Consider the following 15879-nt stretch of genomic DNA (forward strand, 5'->3'; position numbering starts at 1 on the left):
CATCAATGTCACATTAAAGCAGAAACGCATGCTTGTCATTTAAAAAGCAAAGTTAAAAATGAAGAAATGACAGTAGCAATGATGATGTCTTTAATTTCACAATTAACATCCTTCTTGTAGTGAGGGTCCCAAGCTGAACACAGTACTCAAGGTGCGACCTCACCAGCGTCATGCACAAGGGGACAATCACTTCCCTAGTCCTGCTGGCCACACTGTTTCTGATGCAGTCCAGGATGCCATTGGCACACTGCTGGCTTGTGTTCAGCCAGCAGTTGACCAGCACCCCCATATCCTTTTCTGTCAGGCAACTTTCCAAGCACTCTTCCCCCTCTCTGCATGGGGTTGTCATGACACATCTGCAGGACCTGGCATTTGGCCTTTTTGAATATCATGCAGCTGGACTCGCCCCATCCATCTGGCCCATCCAGATCCCTCTGCAGGGCTTTCCTGTCCCCAGGCAGATCAACGGTCCCTCCTGGCTTGGCATTGTCCACAAACTTACTGAGGGTGGATTCCTTCAGCCAGATCACTGATAAAATTGTCGCACAAAACTGTCCCCAGTACTGAGTCCTGGGGATTGCCACCAGTGACTGGCCACCAACTGCATTGAACTCCATTCACTGTGACTTTGAGCCTGGCCATCCAGCCAGTTCTTCAGCTAGCAAGCTGTACACCTGCCCAAGCCATGAGCAGCCAGTTTCTTCAGGAGAATACTGTGGGAAACTGTCAAATGTTAGTAAAATCCTGCTAAACAACATCACAGCCTTTTCCTCATATATGAAGCAGGTCATCTTGTAGAAGGAGACTGGGTTAGTCAGGCAGGATCTGCCTTTCATAAACCTATCCTGGTTGCTTCTGATCACTCAGTTGTCCCATATGTGCCATGTGATGACGTTCAAGATGATCTGCTCCATAACCTTCTGTGGCACCAAGGACAGGATGACAGGCCTGTAATTCCTTGGATTCTCCTTCCTGCCCTTCTTGTAGATTGGAGTCAAATTACCTAACCTCTGGTCAACTGGGACCTCACTGGATAGGCAGAAATGCTAGTAAATTATTGAAACTGGCTTGGCAATCTGTCAGGTCTTTAAATTTTCTCATAATCCCAAACATCTTTATAGAAGAATCCTACACAGCTTTTAATTTACGGTTCCTTATGCCCTTGACATTTTCTCAACCAGAAGACCTCTAAATGTTCTCATCAGCTATGTTTGTTATCTTATACTTACATGATACATTTCTTACATTAACTACGTGTTTAGTCAACTAACTAGGTACTTGTAGCAAAAAAATCAGAATGGAAGCATTAGACAGAAGTTATAGCAATAGGTCACGACTTCACAATATGAAGAATGAACACACAAAACAGTACAAAAGCCCAGATCTTGCTCTTTTGTCATGGTCTGATGTTTCAAAGACTTTGCAGCAGATGTAACATTACCTTTGCTTTTGTTGTTTGCCAGACTTTTCGAGCTGTAGATACTAATGCTGAAGCCAGTCTACATATTTCTTCAGGGAAACCTCGTTGTTCACAGAAATAGCCTTCAGCAACTGTTCGAAATATTTTATCAATAGATGAACTGGAAGGCAGTGTGCAGTTGTAGATTGTGAAATGGCGTTTCAGGCGCTGTGGGATGTCATTCCGACCTCCCCCAGGGTGAATCATAGCAGCTACAAACTGGATGTCAACCACATTTGTAAATTCACCTGGCTTCTCCAAATTGTAGAAACCCTTCTGTTCCATCAGCTGCCTTACAATCTCATTGGTGATCTAGTTTTCCCACCCCGAAAAAAGAAACAGAGCAGTTAAGTATTTCAGGATTCTCAACTTAATAATTAAATAAGTAAATAAATAAAAGAGGAAATATCAAGTATAACAAATCAATAGACAGAAGGAAAGACATTTTCTGTCTCTCTTAATCTCAGATATTCCGCTGAGCACTTCAGCAATTTATAAAGCCATGCAAAATGGTACCAAGAGTCTTGATGCAGTGGACTGGCTGCATCTAAGTTTTGGGTGCCAAATAGATGAGTGACAAAGAATGGTTAGTTTAGCACAAAGCACAGTCACACATCCACTTGTATAGAGGCAGCAACAGAGCAGGATTACAGAGCTACACTAGAATGAAGAATATGACTTTTCCTCAGCAGTAATTTTTTTAAACTTAAGTCAACCTTTCAGAGTACAGGTCTATAAAGTATTCATTTATGAATACCTCCAAGCAGCTCACTAGACTTGGATGTCAACTGTGGCATTAGATTTCACCTAATAATAACTGTACTTTAAAGCACAGAGTGGACAGAAGGAAAGAATTTCCATTGGCTTCCTGGATTTGCATGCTTCCTTTCCCAGACTGGTTCTGAGTGCAGAGAGTTTGTAAATTCTGTGGGCTCTGCATGTAACCAAAACAAAAGACTTAGAATTTACAATGCTTGCACCAAATGGCTTGATGCTGGCCCTAATCTTTTGGCACTCGCAGCTTATCACTCACAATAAACCTGGCTTGGGCAAAGTGCTTTTAGTAGACATCCTTGATCCAGTCAATGTTACAAAATTTTTTCCGAAACTTTGTCAATTTTGTAACCCACAGGTCAACACTTCCAACAGCAATAATGGTAAAACCACCAATTCCCAAATGTCAACATGTTCCTTTTACCTGATCACCCCATTCGTTAATCACAGGCATGTTGATGTCATCAATAAAGACAGTCATTTTCTTCCCTGCTGGAGGACCATAAGTGGTGCCCATTCTTTTGTCTACGTAACTTTCTATGCTTCTTTGGAACATATTTGGCAGAGTTGCAGAAGAAAAGTTCAGACGCTTGTTCAAGTGAACATCAGGATCATACTTGCTCATATAATCCTGTAAGATAAACCAATTTTAAGTAAAATGAACTGGTAACTCCAGATGAATTCAACTGACAGGAGACACAGACGTCCAGCTGCCCTGCAAAAATCAGACATCTACGAAATCTTAGTCTTGCTAGTAACTTTAAAATGCCAAACAGCAGTTTATTTAAAGTAAATATACTGTCTCCCACATGAAATTCAAACTCTCAGTTAATGTTTTGTATAAAGTTTCTAAATATTAAAATTCATAAGCTTTTAACAGACTTACTTTAACAAATAGACATATGACAACTCAGGATGCAAATAAACTTTCCATTAGTAAATGCTGTGGTTTTTGTTTTTTGTTTGTTTGTTTTGTTTGTTTTTTTGTGTTTTTTTTTTTTTTTTTTTCTAAACTCAATCTATTAATGGTGATCTGTTACAGCAGTCTTCAAGGAACAAGTGAAAAAGAAATCCTTTTTCAAATTTACACTATTTCCGTACCTTACATCTAAAGCAATGCAAGGGAACAGTAGTGTAAAATGAAACCCAGCTACACCAAATTTACTGCTATTTATCTTTTCTTAATGAAGACAGGAGTCCTTGGGTTTTATGAATGCATACAATTCCCACTGCCATTGCTTATGCCCTAAAACAACAGAGTTCCATTTTTCATATTTAATGTGCTTTTATACTGGAACAAAAAAGAAAAAGAAAAAAAAGTAACCCTGGAGTGACACCAAGACATACATATATAGCAAAGCAAATGTTTTGTTTAGCAAGAATCCTGGGACATAAAATAGTATTAAAAATTCCAGATTTCCAACATTATTTCTTTTAAAGGTTCCATTCTTCCACTGTGATGACGAAATTTAATATAATTAAAGTTCTTATCTTTATAACAGAGCTGACTAGAAATGCTTAGTACATCAGAAAAATAAGTCCTTATCATTGTTGATTAAGCATCCAAGGTCAATGCACCACAACCATGAATACAAAACCACTTAAAACACACATTTGTGTTTTATTAATTACAGCATTTCAGAGTCTTTACATGGTAACGTTAATATACACAGAACATAAATGAGAAACATCTTTGAAAAAGAAGAGTTTATTTACTGAGATTATTTCAGTTCGTTTGCTATCAGATTCTAGATGCAATATTCAACTCTATCACACCAGCTTCAAGTTAAAATCAGGTGGTTATTTTGGCAATGCAAGAATTAAAAACACAGAGAGTGTCTTAAAAAATAAAAAAAGCTTTCCAGTGTAAGGTCTTTGTTTTAATATATACTGATGCCCTACTCAACCCTGCAGATTACTACCTGAAGTGATCGACAATAAAACCTTTTCAGTTTTTCATGAAAGCAGATGCCTGTATCTGGAAATTTCTTCTCCACAAGGTATAGCAAAGTACAATTCTACAGAAGGTGACAGCAAAAAGGGACAGTGGTAGAGGCAGTTAACTTGCAGTCTTAACCTTAAACGAGGTCAAATATCCACTGGCACTTTTTGACACTATGCTCCCCTGTGTAAGGAACATACCCTCCTCCATAGAATAGACATGGGGTAAGCAACTCCCAAGAATCAGCTCCAATTATTTTTAGGGACAGGAATGGCAGCTGAAGGCTCGAGGTTGCCAGTATCTGGCCAAAATCCAGTATGTAGAATATCGAGACCACCATCCAGACCCCGCCTCTTCACTCTGCTAAAATAGTTCTCCAGCTGGTGCCAGGAACAGAAGCTGACATTACACCGGCATGCATGTTGGCATCAACAGCTGAACTGAAAAAGTCATATTAATGGCTACTGGCATTGGTACAACTCACTTTATGTCAGGACTCAGAAAGCACATTCTTGGGGGACACAAAATGGATCCAGATTTTAAGAAAGCCAAAGGTCACTTTAGGTCAGCGTTCTTCAAATATTTTCAATTTCCAGATCTCTACAGATCCTGCAGTAAGAGGTACAGATGCCTGCATGGTAAATTCAGCTGTCCTAACAGAAGATCAGCTTTATGTAGCTATCTTTCATTGATGAAAGGGTATACATATTCCCCTGAAAATCATAAAAACCACACTGAAAACCATTAAACTTAGACTTTTAAAATAAGGGATGCCAGGTTTGGTATGAGATTTGTGTTTTCTCATCTTTTTGTTTATCGGCTCCTCTGTAGCAAGTTATTAGTTTTCATATGTGTCACAAGATTAACTGGCACCATTTAGCAATATGGAAAATATGTTAATTTAGTAGTAATCTTGTTATTATTTTACTTCACAGAAAGAACAATGTCATTTTCGGTGAAGGAACTAAAAGAGCAGATAATAAACACTAATTTTACCCTCTGAAAAATTACCCAGAGTAAAGAAGGAAGTTCTTTATTTCTCTCCAGTTTGACCTGTGAAGAATGTCTATGCAAAAAGTGTGTACAAAAGATCCACTCACATGTGCCACCACTGAAAAAGCACAAGGAAATTAAAAAATCCTCCAAGAATCAACATTACCTTATCAAAATCTCCAGTTTGACTTCTCCAAAAGAAGAGAAAGCAGATGAAAGAGCATTTATCACATAATCTTGCAACCACGGTTAGCGAAGTTTAAAAGAACTCTCTAACCCTCTAGACTAAAGTATAGATACTTATGGTTTTTTGCTTGTAGGCCATGTACGTATTGCCTAAAGGACTCAGTGAGAATGCTATTATGTAACAGAAAGACAAATCAAACTCTTTTACTTCCATTCAACCATTTGTGACGTCAATTATTTTTATTACAGTGTTATCATACAAATATATTTTTTGGTTTTCCATTCCACCTACCTTAATCATAACTGTTTTTGCTGTTCCCTGTTCCCCAATCAGCAAAACAGCTTTTCCTTGCTTCATGATGGTGTGCATTAGAAAGTCTGTTCGTACACTGTCTACATTTGGAACTAGAATGGAAGTATATTCCAGTACTGAATCTTTAGGGTAAATATATTCAGGGACCTGCATAAGAAAGATATGGAAAAGTCTGAGGTTTTCTACATGACCTCACAGGCACTTTGCATCAAACACAAAAACAAATGCACTGTACATCAGCAAAACATTTCTTCCTGAAAGCCAAGCATCCATATATAACCACACGGTACCTTGCTAAGCTTTTCTAAAAAGGTGTTAGACTAACAGGATATTTTCACTTCACTATTCTCCAGCACATGAAGATACATGAAGATAGCCTTTCCTTGCTGGGAGATCTTAAACACTAGGGTGACAGACAGCAGACAAAGCTAAGGTAACTCTTTTGTTTCACTTCCAAAGCTATTTCAAATGTATGTTCCCATTCTCTGAAAACAGGTATTTATGGAGAAAAGAAAGAAAAAGAAAAAACAAAACAAAACAAAACAAAAAACTTTCACAAAGGAAACTCTTTGAACATTTGGTAGGGCTGATCTTCTTAACTGAATTATGGAGGGCTTTAAACGATAAAATAATATGCCTCTTACCAAATACGTCTATCTTTTATACTCATTGAGAAAGCTTAGCATGTCCCAACATACTAACCTTCTTTGACCAGTGCTCCCACTGGCCACATGAATTAATTACAAATTCAAACATGGTTTCTTCTCCACTCACAGCTGGAAGTTCCTTCACTGCAGAGTGCTTCCGTAGGAACAGCTCCATTTTCAGCCTGTCATCCAGTTCCAAAAGTGCTCCAAAAGACCACATTACAGCAAAAATGAACAAGCGAGCAATATGTTCCTCACTGAGCTGTTTCTCATCTCGGTCTGACAATAAACCCTGCAAACAGATGCAACATGTGACTACTGCCTTGCTAGAACAACATCCTAGCACAAATAACAGAATAAAAGATAGAAAAAGTGATGTCAAATCTACCTGTAGAAGGTCAATAGCTTGTTTGATGTACATGCATTCTAAAACTGGCATTTTTGGTGTCACAGAGGAGAAAACAAAATTGATCATATCCTGAAAAGGAAAGGCATCACTTAAGGAATCTGTTTCCTTGTTTCAGTGGTATGATTTATTCTTAGACATAAACAATTTCTTAATTTCAACTATGTTCTCAGCTCTCTTAACAATAAAATTTTACCCCATTTCTGGAATTACAGCTACTCAGACAGACCACAGAATTTTGCTAACAATAATATATATTTTTTAAAAAGTTGATTTACCACAGTCAGCAGAATTATTTGTATAAGCTACATACAGCAATTTTATAAAGAGCAATTTGAAGGCTGCTTTTCAGCTACATCAAGGATCTGCCATTTGTGCTCTCCACTGGAGATTTTAATCTACCATTGCCATTTTTGTAGTGGGAAGATAAAAGCACTCAAACTGCTGTAATGATGCGTATATAATGCATGACCTCACCACTATAAATTTCTATCTGATCTGTTCTGACTGAACCATAATGTACCTATCCTTCTTGAAACTAGCACTCTTAGTTTAATGTAGAGCCATGACAGGATCCAAAGGGAATTTTATAACTGATGTAAGCGTAACCCAGACTTTTCTCAGATTATTCCATAGAGGTTGCTACCATGCCTGCCTTTGTCAAGTATTCTGAAACATCTTTAGCAAAGTTGCAATTTGATGTAAAGTTCACTCTGAGATTTGCCGCACAGAACTATTCTGAAATACCAGTTACTATCTACATGCAAACAGTGTGGAAGATTCAGTTCTAAAGACCTTTAAAACTTGGACCTAAATCTCTCTGAGATTCAGCTTCTTCATCTGTAAAATAGGCTAGATATCTCAGAGGGTACTACAGATTGTTTAATAATTGGTTTGAGATGCTCAGAATAAAGATATTTCATAAGTCAAAGTATTCTGTTCTTTCAAGAGCTCAGTTTTCACCAGAAACAGTTTTACGCTACTTACAATTCCAATGAGGTTTGTGTAACTCTTGTTCTTTGAGCTTATGCATTAAAAAAGAAGCCTCAGGTCCATATATGCTAATACTTCATTACCAATATTTTGAAAACAATACATGACAGACAGAAGGATGCAAGTTCTAAAGAGCAATTAGCATGAATTAGCTGCTTATTGGGGTATTTTGTTTGGATGAGGTACTAGAAAAATTAGTTGAGCCATGGCCAATAAGCAAAAACTGTGATGAATTTGGATCAGGAACTGCAAAATGAAATATCTGAAAATGGTATCCCACCAATACTCCCACCATTACTGTGGAACTCGCTGGTCTGTAGAATGCTCTTTAGAGCAAGAAGTAGGAAACGTACTCTAAAGGGTTAGACAAGCACAAGCACAATTAAATTATGCCAAGTTATTAATATTTGTAACAGTCATTTAAGCATCAGCGTTTAAATATTAAAGCCAGGCAACTCTTTGGATTATATTTTCAACTCTATGCTCCAGAGGTAATGGCAGCCTTCACCCAAATGAAATTAGAGTGAGATCTGATATGGGAAAATATGTCACATCTGTCTACTCTGCTGTTTTTAGGACATCTCTGAAGTGTCCAGAATATGTCACTAAAGGATCCAGAACATCAGATTGAAAAAAAAAAAAAAAAAAAAAAAAAAAGTGTGATCTAATTAAAAAATTACATTTTGGGGGGTTTTGTTTTTTGTTTGTTTGTTTCCATTTGAAAAGTACACAGGTGTGTTGACACTCATGTTCCTAACATAACATACGACACTTATTTGAGCTTCATACTTTGCAGGCAAACTAAATAACACCACTCAGGTAATTATTTTAATTCAATTCTTTGAAAATGTCTTGGATAATTATTCCCATCAACTAAGCAGTTTTATTGATTACAGGTAGCAGCACCAATCACAGATTAAAATAAAAAAAAAATAATAATAAAATAAATTTAAAAAAAGGCAGTATAGCTTTTAAACATAAGAGAGTAGAGACTTTGGAAGGGGATGGAAGTTTACTTAAAATCACCCTATGATTTTAATTATTTTAATCAATGATTGAAATCATTCCCAAGCATGAAATGTTACTGAGAAGAAAGAACTGAGAAAGGAAGGGTAAAAGTCCAACCCTGCAGTAACCATTTAAAAAAAAAAATCCCATGAAAACAGAAAGAACTCAAAGATAAACCTGACTTAAAGTAAGGTTTGGGTTTTTCTTCTGTTTTGTTATATGTGTTGTGTGTGAGTTGTTGTTTTTTTTTTTTTTAATTTATCCCTGTCTTTTGGACTGTCTCCTGTCTTTTATATAAAAACTGATGACTTGTAAGAGTATTTGCACTGTACTTGAAAAGAATAAATAAATTATTTCCACTGATTCACAAGTATTGTTCTCTGCCACTTTCTTCTACATTATTGCTACTTGCTGTGCCTTCATTAATGCTGATTTTGACTATATATATGCTTTCAGTGACAAATGCTATTTTTATTACCATAAATAATCAATGTTTCTTTTAAGCAAATTGGAATTACTGTAGCAAGTGTCTTCTGTTTTAGTTCAATTTTGATTGCCTTCAGAAGACCCCTTTAGGCATACTTAAAGTCTAATTTTCCTTAGTTACTCTATTTCCATCTATAACCTAATCTTCATTTTCTTCTAAAATATCAGATATTTGGAAGCTGCTTATATCTGTGCTTTTCTTAATACCAGCATTAAATTCACCAAGTCCTGTATTTGGGCTTTGACTACCATTGCTGATGCATTTTATTTCACAATTTTTGTTTTAGAATTTACTTATCCTTTTTTTATTTTATGTGGGGAGAAATAATAACTGTAAAAAGAGCCATCTCAATACAAAAGTGGCATTACCCTCTTCTGTAAAATCAGTTATCACTTCTGTTATTTGAGCAGCAAAGATAGCTCATTAGAAGTGAAAGAAAGCTGACAGCATGACAGCTTTCATTTACATTTCGATAGTTCCAAATGCAGCCTTCAGCATAGAACTAACTTCATATTTCACTGTATTTTCAACTCTCAATCTAATAAAATACATATTTTCCTGGACTTTATTGCTATTGCTTCAGGCTTGGGTATTTTAAAAGTTGTTATTATGTTTTCAGAGCAAGTTGTAACCAAAAAAAAAAAAAAAAAAAACAAAACATGAATAGAATTGTGGCAAAGAAGCAGTAAATTGACCCACATACACATTACTTCGGAAGCGTATTTTAAAATTCATTATCAGAATTGATTCTCTTGCTGCTGCAGTAAATACTATGTCATATCATTATGTTATTGAGGTAGAACAAAATAAATAGCTTGTTAAACATTGGTTTTAAAGTAAATGGGCGCTAAAATGAAACATATCTGTAAGAAGACATTTGTCAACATTCTAGGCATTCCAAAGTTATATTAATCATGGCTTTTTTCATATTGTATAATAATAAACTTTCTGAAAATGTCGCTCAAAGTTCATTACAAACTGCATTTATAAAATCCAACAAAGACAAAAAAATATTACAGGAGAAGTCCAAGATATATCCAACACAAATTACACAGGAATATCAGAGAAGACAGTGAATGGGAACGGAACGTATAGAAACAAGCTGTATTTGTTCCAGAGATGTTAAGTAAGGAAATCAAAAGAGGATTACAAAGCTGAAAGAGTAAAAAGTAGTAATTATTTCCAGAAAAATTTCCAAAGAAAAAATAAGAACATCAACATAATTGGAAAAAATATATATGCTACTGAAATTGATGCTTTTTGAGTACCAGTGTCCATGATATTCATGAACACTTTTTGAAGATTCATTATGGTAAGGCCAAATGGAGGGAAAGAATGTTCTGAATTCTCCCTGTGGATCTACTAATTCAACATAATTCAGTAAGAAAATGTATCAGAGAGAAGTCATCTCAAAAATCTCCTTTGGAAGAGACACAACTGCTATGGTAGTGGTCCTTCTGATTTTATGTTGAACTTCTAATTTTATATTGATCACTTGTATTGAACTTCAAAATACCATGCAGCATGGAACTGGCCTCAATTTGTTTGAATTACAGAATATTTTTAAAAAATAAATAATGGACCAAATGCATTCCTGTTACAACTGAAACTAGGAAAGATTCCACCAGAGTGAATGTAGCTTAATTTCCTTCTGAATTTACTTTATTACATTTAAAACAAACAAGGAAGTTTATTCACTCCCTTTATGTATCCTAACAAGAATTAAAATTGCAGTAACAATTACATCCATAGAGAATATTTCTGTTTTGATAACCTGCACTATAAAATAATCATGGATACAACAATTCACCACCAACTATCCTATGCAGACCAAACTAAGCATCCAAGTTATTCATCTGATACAGTTTCACTCACTCATCAATGTTAGAGATCCTTTCTTCTCTCTCTTTCCTCTTCTTTTTTTAAATCCCTCATTCCTATTTTATTATGCAAGCAAACACAAGTAAATAATTGAAACAACATTTAGGGAGAAACAACACTTCATTAAATAGACAGTAAGGAATGCTTTTTTTTTTTTTTTTTTTCTAAAATGACTAAATTAAGTACCTGAAATACAGTATTAAAGCAATTCCAAAGAACATCAGAGTATGTAGCAGGCAAAGTTTGCAGCCAAGCTGTTAAAATAGGCTTCCAGTCTAACACTGAAGAACTCATGAAGACCATCCCATTGCGAGAAACTGTTGCAGGAGAAGCATTGTCAATGTTGTGAGGTTCAAAAACAATTTTGCAACTGGGGGACATTGGAATACGATCTCCATTGGCCAAAGTCAGGGTCTTATTATCGTCCAGAACGGAGTTCAGATTTTCAATCCATATTGCATCAACAGGCCCATCTAAAACGATCCAAATATGCTCACCCTGAAAAAAAAAAAAAAAAAAAAAAAAGCAAATTTTTGTATATTGACAAAACAAACAAACAATTTAATCTCCGATTAAATCTCAGAATCTTGGATGTAAATACTGAACCATAATTTGGTGCTGATTGGCATGGCAGGAGCTGCAGTTCTTTGTAATTTCCTCAGTGATTTTAACCTTTCCCAGTATCTCAGGAAACCCATCACCCATCAAAGTGGATGAAAACATTTCCTTTTAAAGAAAGTCACAGACTTTAAAGGAAGTACACAGTCCTTGTGGGATGTTACCCAAGTACCTCACAAAAGGTTTCCTATTTTCTAAACGAGAATTGAATGAACATGAAACTTCAGAAGATTTGAGTGCAGCTATTACTCAGTGAAAAATCACCTGAAGGTTTGATAAGCAAATTGGGAAATATCTATATTGATTTATTACCAGAGCCTCTTCCATTCTCATATTAGTGAAATAGAGTGGCAATGACATAAAACCAGACAGAAGATTACCTTTTCTGTCCTCTTGTCAAAACATGAAGAGGCCTTGTTTTTGCATTTGAACAGTAGGGCTACCTGCTTACAGAAAGAAGCAAAAGTCTTTTCCAATTTATTTCTGGAACCCCTAGTGTTTGGGAAGCCTTGTGCTCTCAGGCATATACACATCATTTTGGCTTTTGGGTACAGACAGCTATTCAGACCGAGTGCAAAACTAACACTGCATTTTCCCATTTGATTTTATAACTATACTCTTTCACATAAACGACAGATAATGAGACCTTATAGAAAGAGTATTAAATGCCCTTATTAACTATCATGATAGAATATCCATTACCTTCTTTGCTTTTAAAGTTTTTCTCCATAATGTAGAGAAAATGCCATCTGTCCAGTCATTTGTAGCAACATCAAGGGTACCAAACATCTGGGAAGCTGTGATTGCCTTTGGGTTCATTCTCATCTCTTTATGAGGTGCACCACAATCTGTCATTGCTTTCATCAAAATATTAATGCATTTTGTCTTTCCTGCACCAGTTGGACCTAGAGTCATCATACCTTAAAACAATAAAAACATGGTTTAAAATGAAATCTCATGCTACCCCTTAATGACCCTTTGCATCAGTGATCCCCTTTTTTTTTAATCAAAAGGCAATACAAAAAAGATGTTTCTCACTCCACTTACTCTGTGTTGGCTGAAATTGAATTTAAATATTATTAAAATGCCTCTAAAAATGCCTGTCCTATCATGGCAGGCAAGCCTATATGGGTCCGTATCCTCCCTCAGGCAGTTCTGTTCCTTTTTCTAATTGGAAAACACAACTGACTTTTGATGTTCACATACAGTGACATTGACACAACTGGTGGTAAACAAAAACAGTAATTTCTAAATGTGTTTAATGAGAAAGAGTAGTTCCCTATGATACACAAAACTAAGCATATCTTTCTGAAGCAAATAAAACAAAAATACACACCTGCATCCATCTGTGCTGACATTTTAATACAATTTTTTACATAAAAAAGTCAGCAGTAACTACACTTCTAATTTCATCAGTGTTTACACATATTGCCTGAGGAAAATAAGTCACATCTTTAACAACAAATTGAACCTACAGTTGATACTCTTTAGTTGTATTTTCTAAATAAACTATTCAAGAGGCCCAGTGTCTGTACAAAAGTAGATGGAACTTTCAAAGTCACGGTTGGGAGTTAGATAACTCCTGCTAACCCTAGTGGCAACTGGACAACACAATCCTTATTTGGGTCTGGAAATGAGTTCAGCAGAATGATGGAAGAAATAATCAAAACCCAATTTATAAACCTAATCTGATACAATGCAGACTGCCTGGTGTTTTCTCTAAAGTGAGCTGAATGTTAATTTAGTTAAATTTCCTTTATATTTTCTCCTTCACAGACTAAAAAATCCTAGGTTGTTAGAGTCTTGGGAAGAGGAGGAGAGCATTTCAAAGAGAGGGCTTTTTTTTTTTTTTTAATTCAACTATGAATTGTAAACGTGCTTGTACTACTGTTTTTGGTATCCTTACTAGGACAGAATAAACCTTACTCATCAGCCTTTTGTGGACAACAAAAATGTATTCTAATGGAAGCATATAATGCTTGAGATTAGAAGGGATCTGTGGAGGCCATCTTGTCCAACCCCCCTGCTCAAGAAGGTTGGAGCATTTCTCCTTGGTTGAAATGGCCAGATCTGAACACAAACAACACTTTGAACTATACTGCATGCTTGATATGATCTATTAAATTAAAGATTTGGGAGATTATTTTTGTAATCTTCTCAGCATCACAATTTCAGAATAACATTAACCATAAGCTTCATGATTGAACTCTGAGGGCAACAGTAATTTTCAGAATACCGAACAAATTCGGCTGTCTCTGAATTGGGACATATACTCTACATTTTAACTTACTCTATAGAAATTTCAATCATTCTGAAGGCCACACTCATATTACCCATAAAAATGTAATACAACAAAGCTAAAATTTCACTATGTGTGCGTTGCGCAGAGAAAAAGAGTCCTAACAGTTTCCCATCAAGATATCTACATAAGCTTTAAAAATGACATCTGCTCAATTTCAAAAGACATTTTTTTGTGAAAATAATCTGCTCTCTGTAGCGGGTAATATATTAAAAAAAAAAAAAAAAACTTTATTGCTTTTATGCAGTCTCAAAACCTCATCTTGCATGCTAACCATGTCGGACTCGTTGAGTTTCATACAGCTGAATGAGTTTAAGAATCCACGGTGGATGATGAATAAGCCCTGCTTTCTCTGTCTGTTTCTGAATGGCTGACTGTAGTTCAGGATACCCAGCTTTATCCAGAGTAATTCCAGGGAATAGGTCATTAATGAGACTCATAAATAAAGGTTCATCTTCATCCACCTGTCAGGGATAAAGTAGAGAGGAAATACATTATTTATTCATTGAAATTATTAATACAGCTGTAAACAATCTTTAAGAATATGCCATTTAAAGGATGGCAGTATAAAACTGTATCTTTTCCAAAGCAAATATTATGAGTCAGTTTTATTAAGTGAATTTCATACTTTGCAATCACAAGTAGCAATTTCTAAATTAAATACTTAAAGCTTGTAAAAATGTTAACTTTATAATAGAGTTTTTATCAATATAAACTCACACATTTTTCCATTTGTTACACAAGTCAGCAAGATTTATTCAAATTGTACTCTCCCTTGGATTTTTTTATGATCTTTTTCCTTCTGTAAATCACTGAAGCATGCCTATAGGTTTGAATGCATGTACCAATGTGCTGAATAGATTAACATCAGAAGCAGCGTAATTGGTTCCATCACAAAACTGGCTGCTAGTGTACATACATGGATTCTAGATATGCTATAACCTTTCAATTACAGCAATAGAAAGACAGACAAATACTTTAAATAGTAATAGCAAAAAAGATTACTCTATACAAGTAGGTGTTAGCTGCTACCAGTTACCTCACTCATTGCAATTCTTATGATGTTCTAAAAGGCAACAGACTCCCAAGAAACGTATAAAATGAAATTCTGGATTAAGAAGGATATTCAATGACACTATTAAAAGCTAACACAATGTATTCTTCCTTTCTCTCCTTAGATGGGGCGGAAAGAAGAAAAAGTAAAACGTAACTAGAGGACCAGGTTATGTCCTCTAGGATCTAATGGTGTTTCTCACTTTTTTTTTTTTTTTTTCTCACTTAATGCTTCTGAGGTATTTTAATTTCTTTCAGAAATAAATAGAGCTTACACCATAACCATATTCTGATAAAAATTTAAAACTGCAGTAAAAAAAATGCAAAGGGATGTATCCAAGTGCTGAAGAAAAAGAGCTTTTCAAAGTGCATAATAAATACACTTTACAAATGCAAATAAAGTACTCTTTTGGGAAAGTTACCACTGTTACAATACCAATTTGGAGAGGTTCATGTCCCGCAGAACTCTCATCACAACGGTTTTCTCTGGTTCTTTGGGATTAGATCTTTTCACTGCTCCGAGTGTTCTTAAAACTGACAGGATATTTCTTAGTCCAAAGTCATAGTGAACCTCAAAATAATAAATAAGCACAATTGGTACCACAACAATTAAAGACTTTAAAATCAAGAAAGGGCTGATGACTATGATAACTAAAGAAATGACTAGGCTATTGAACTTTTAAGTATACATGTAAGGAATTTCACAGCTCTTTATCATTTCAACTGGAGCTCCAGTTCTGTTGCTATCATATCCTGAAAATATTTCCTAGTGTTGCAACTCCATGACTGCCATGTCATCCTTTTGGTGGTAGACTATCAC

General features: G+C 35.6%; 1 protein-coding gene across 1 annotated transcript in view; it reads right to left on the bottom strand.

Moving 5' to 3' along the window:
- LOC116485621 (dynein heavy chain 5, axonemal-like) overlaps positions 1-15879 on the bottom strand; it is a 145789-nt gene that overhangs the window by 67595 nt on the left and 62315 nt on the right. Inside the window, exons 43-51 of the mRNA XM_032181113.1 lie at positions 15496-15630; positions 14281-14470; positions 12410-12627; positions 11276-11587; positions 6703-6792; positions 6370-6606; positions 5647-5814; positions 2658-2864; positions 1442-1771 (exon numbers count right to left, since the gene is read on the bottom strand). Of these exons, the coding sequence (XP_032037004.1) occupies positions 1442-1771; positions 2658-2864; positions 5647-5814; positions 6370-6606; positions 6703-6792; positions 11276-11587; positions 12410-12627; positions 14281-14470; positions 15496-15630 (1887 nt within the window). The remainder of the gene's footprint in view (positions 1-1441; positions 1772-2657; positions 2865-5646; positions 5815-6369; positions 6607-6702; positions 6793-11275; positions 11588-12409; positions 12628-14280; positions 14471-15495; positions 15631-15879) is intronic.

The sequence above is a fragment of the Aythya fuligula genome, chromosome 2 (assembly GCF_009819795.1).
Source record: "Aythya fuligula isolate bAytFul2 chromosome 2, bAytFul2.pri, whole genome shotgun sequence".
NCBI lineage: Eukaryota > Metazoa > Chordata > Aves > Anseriformes > Anatidae > Aythya > Aythya fuligula.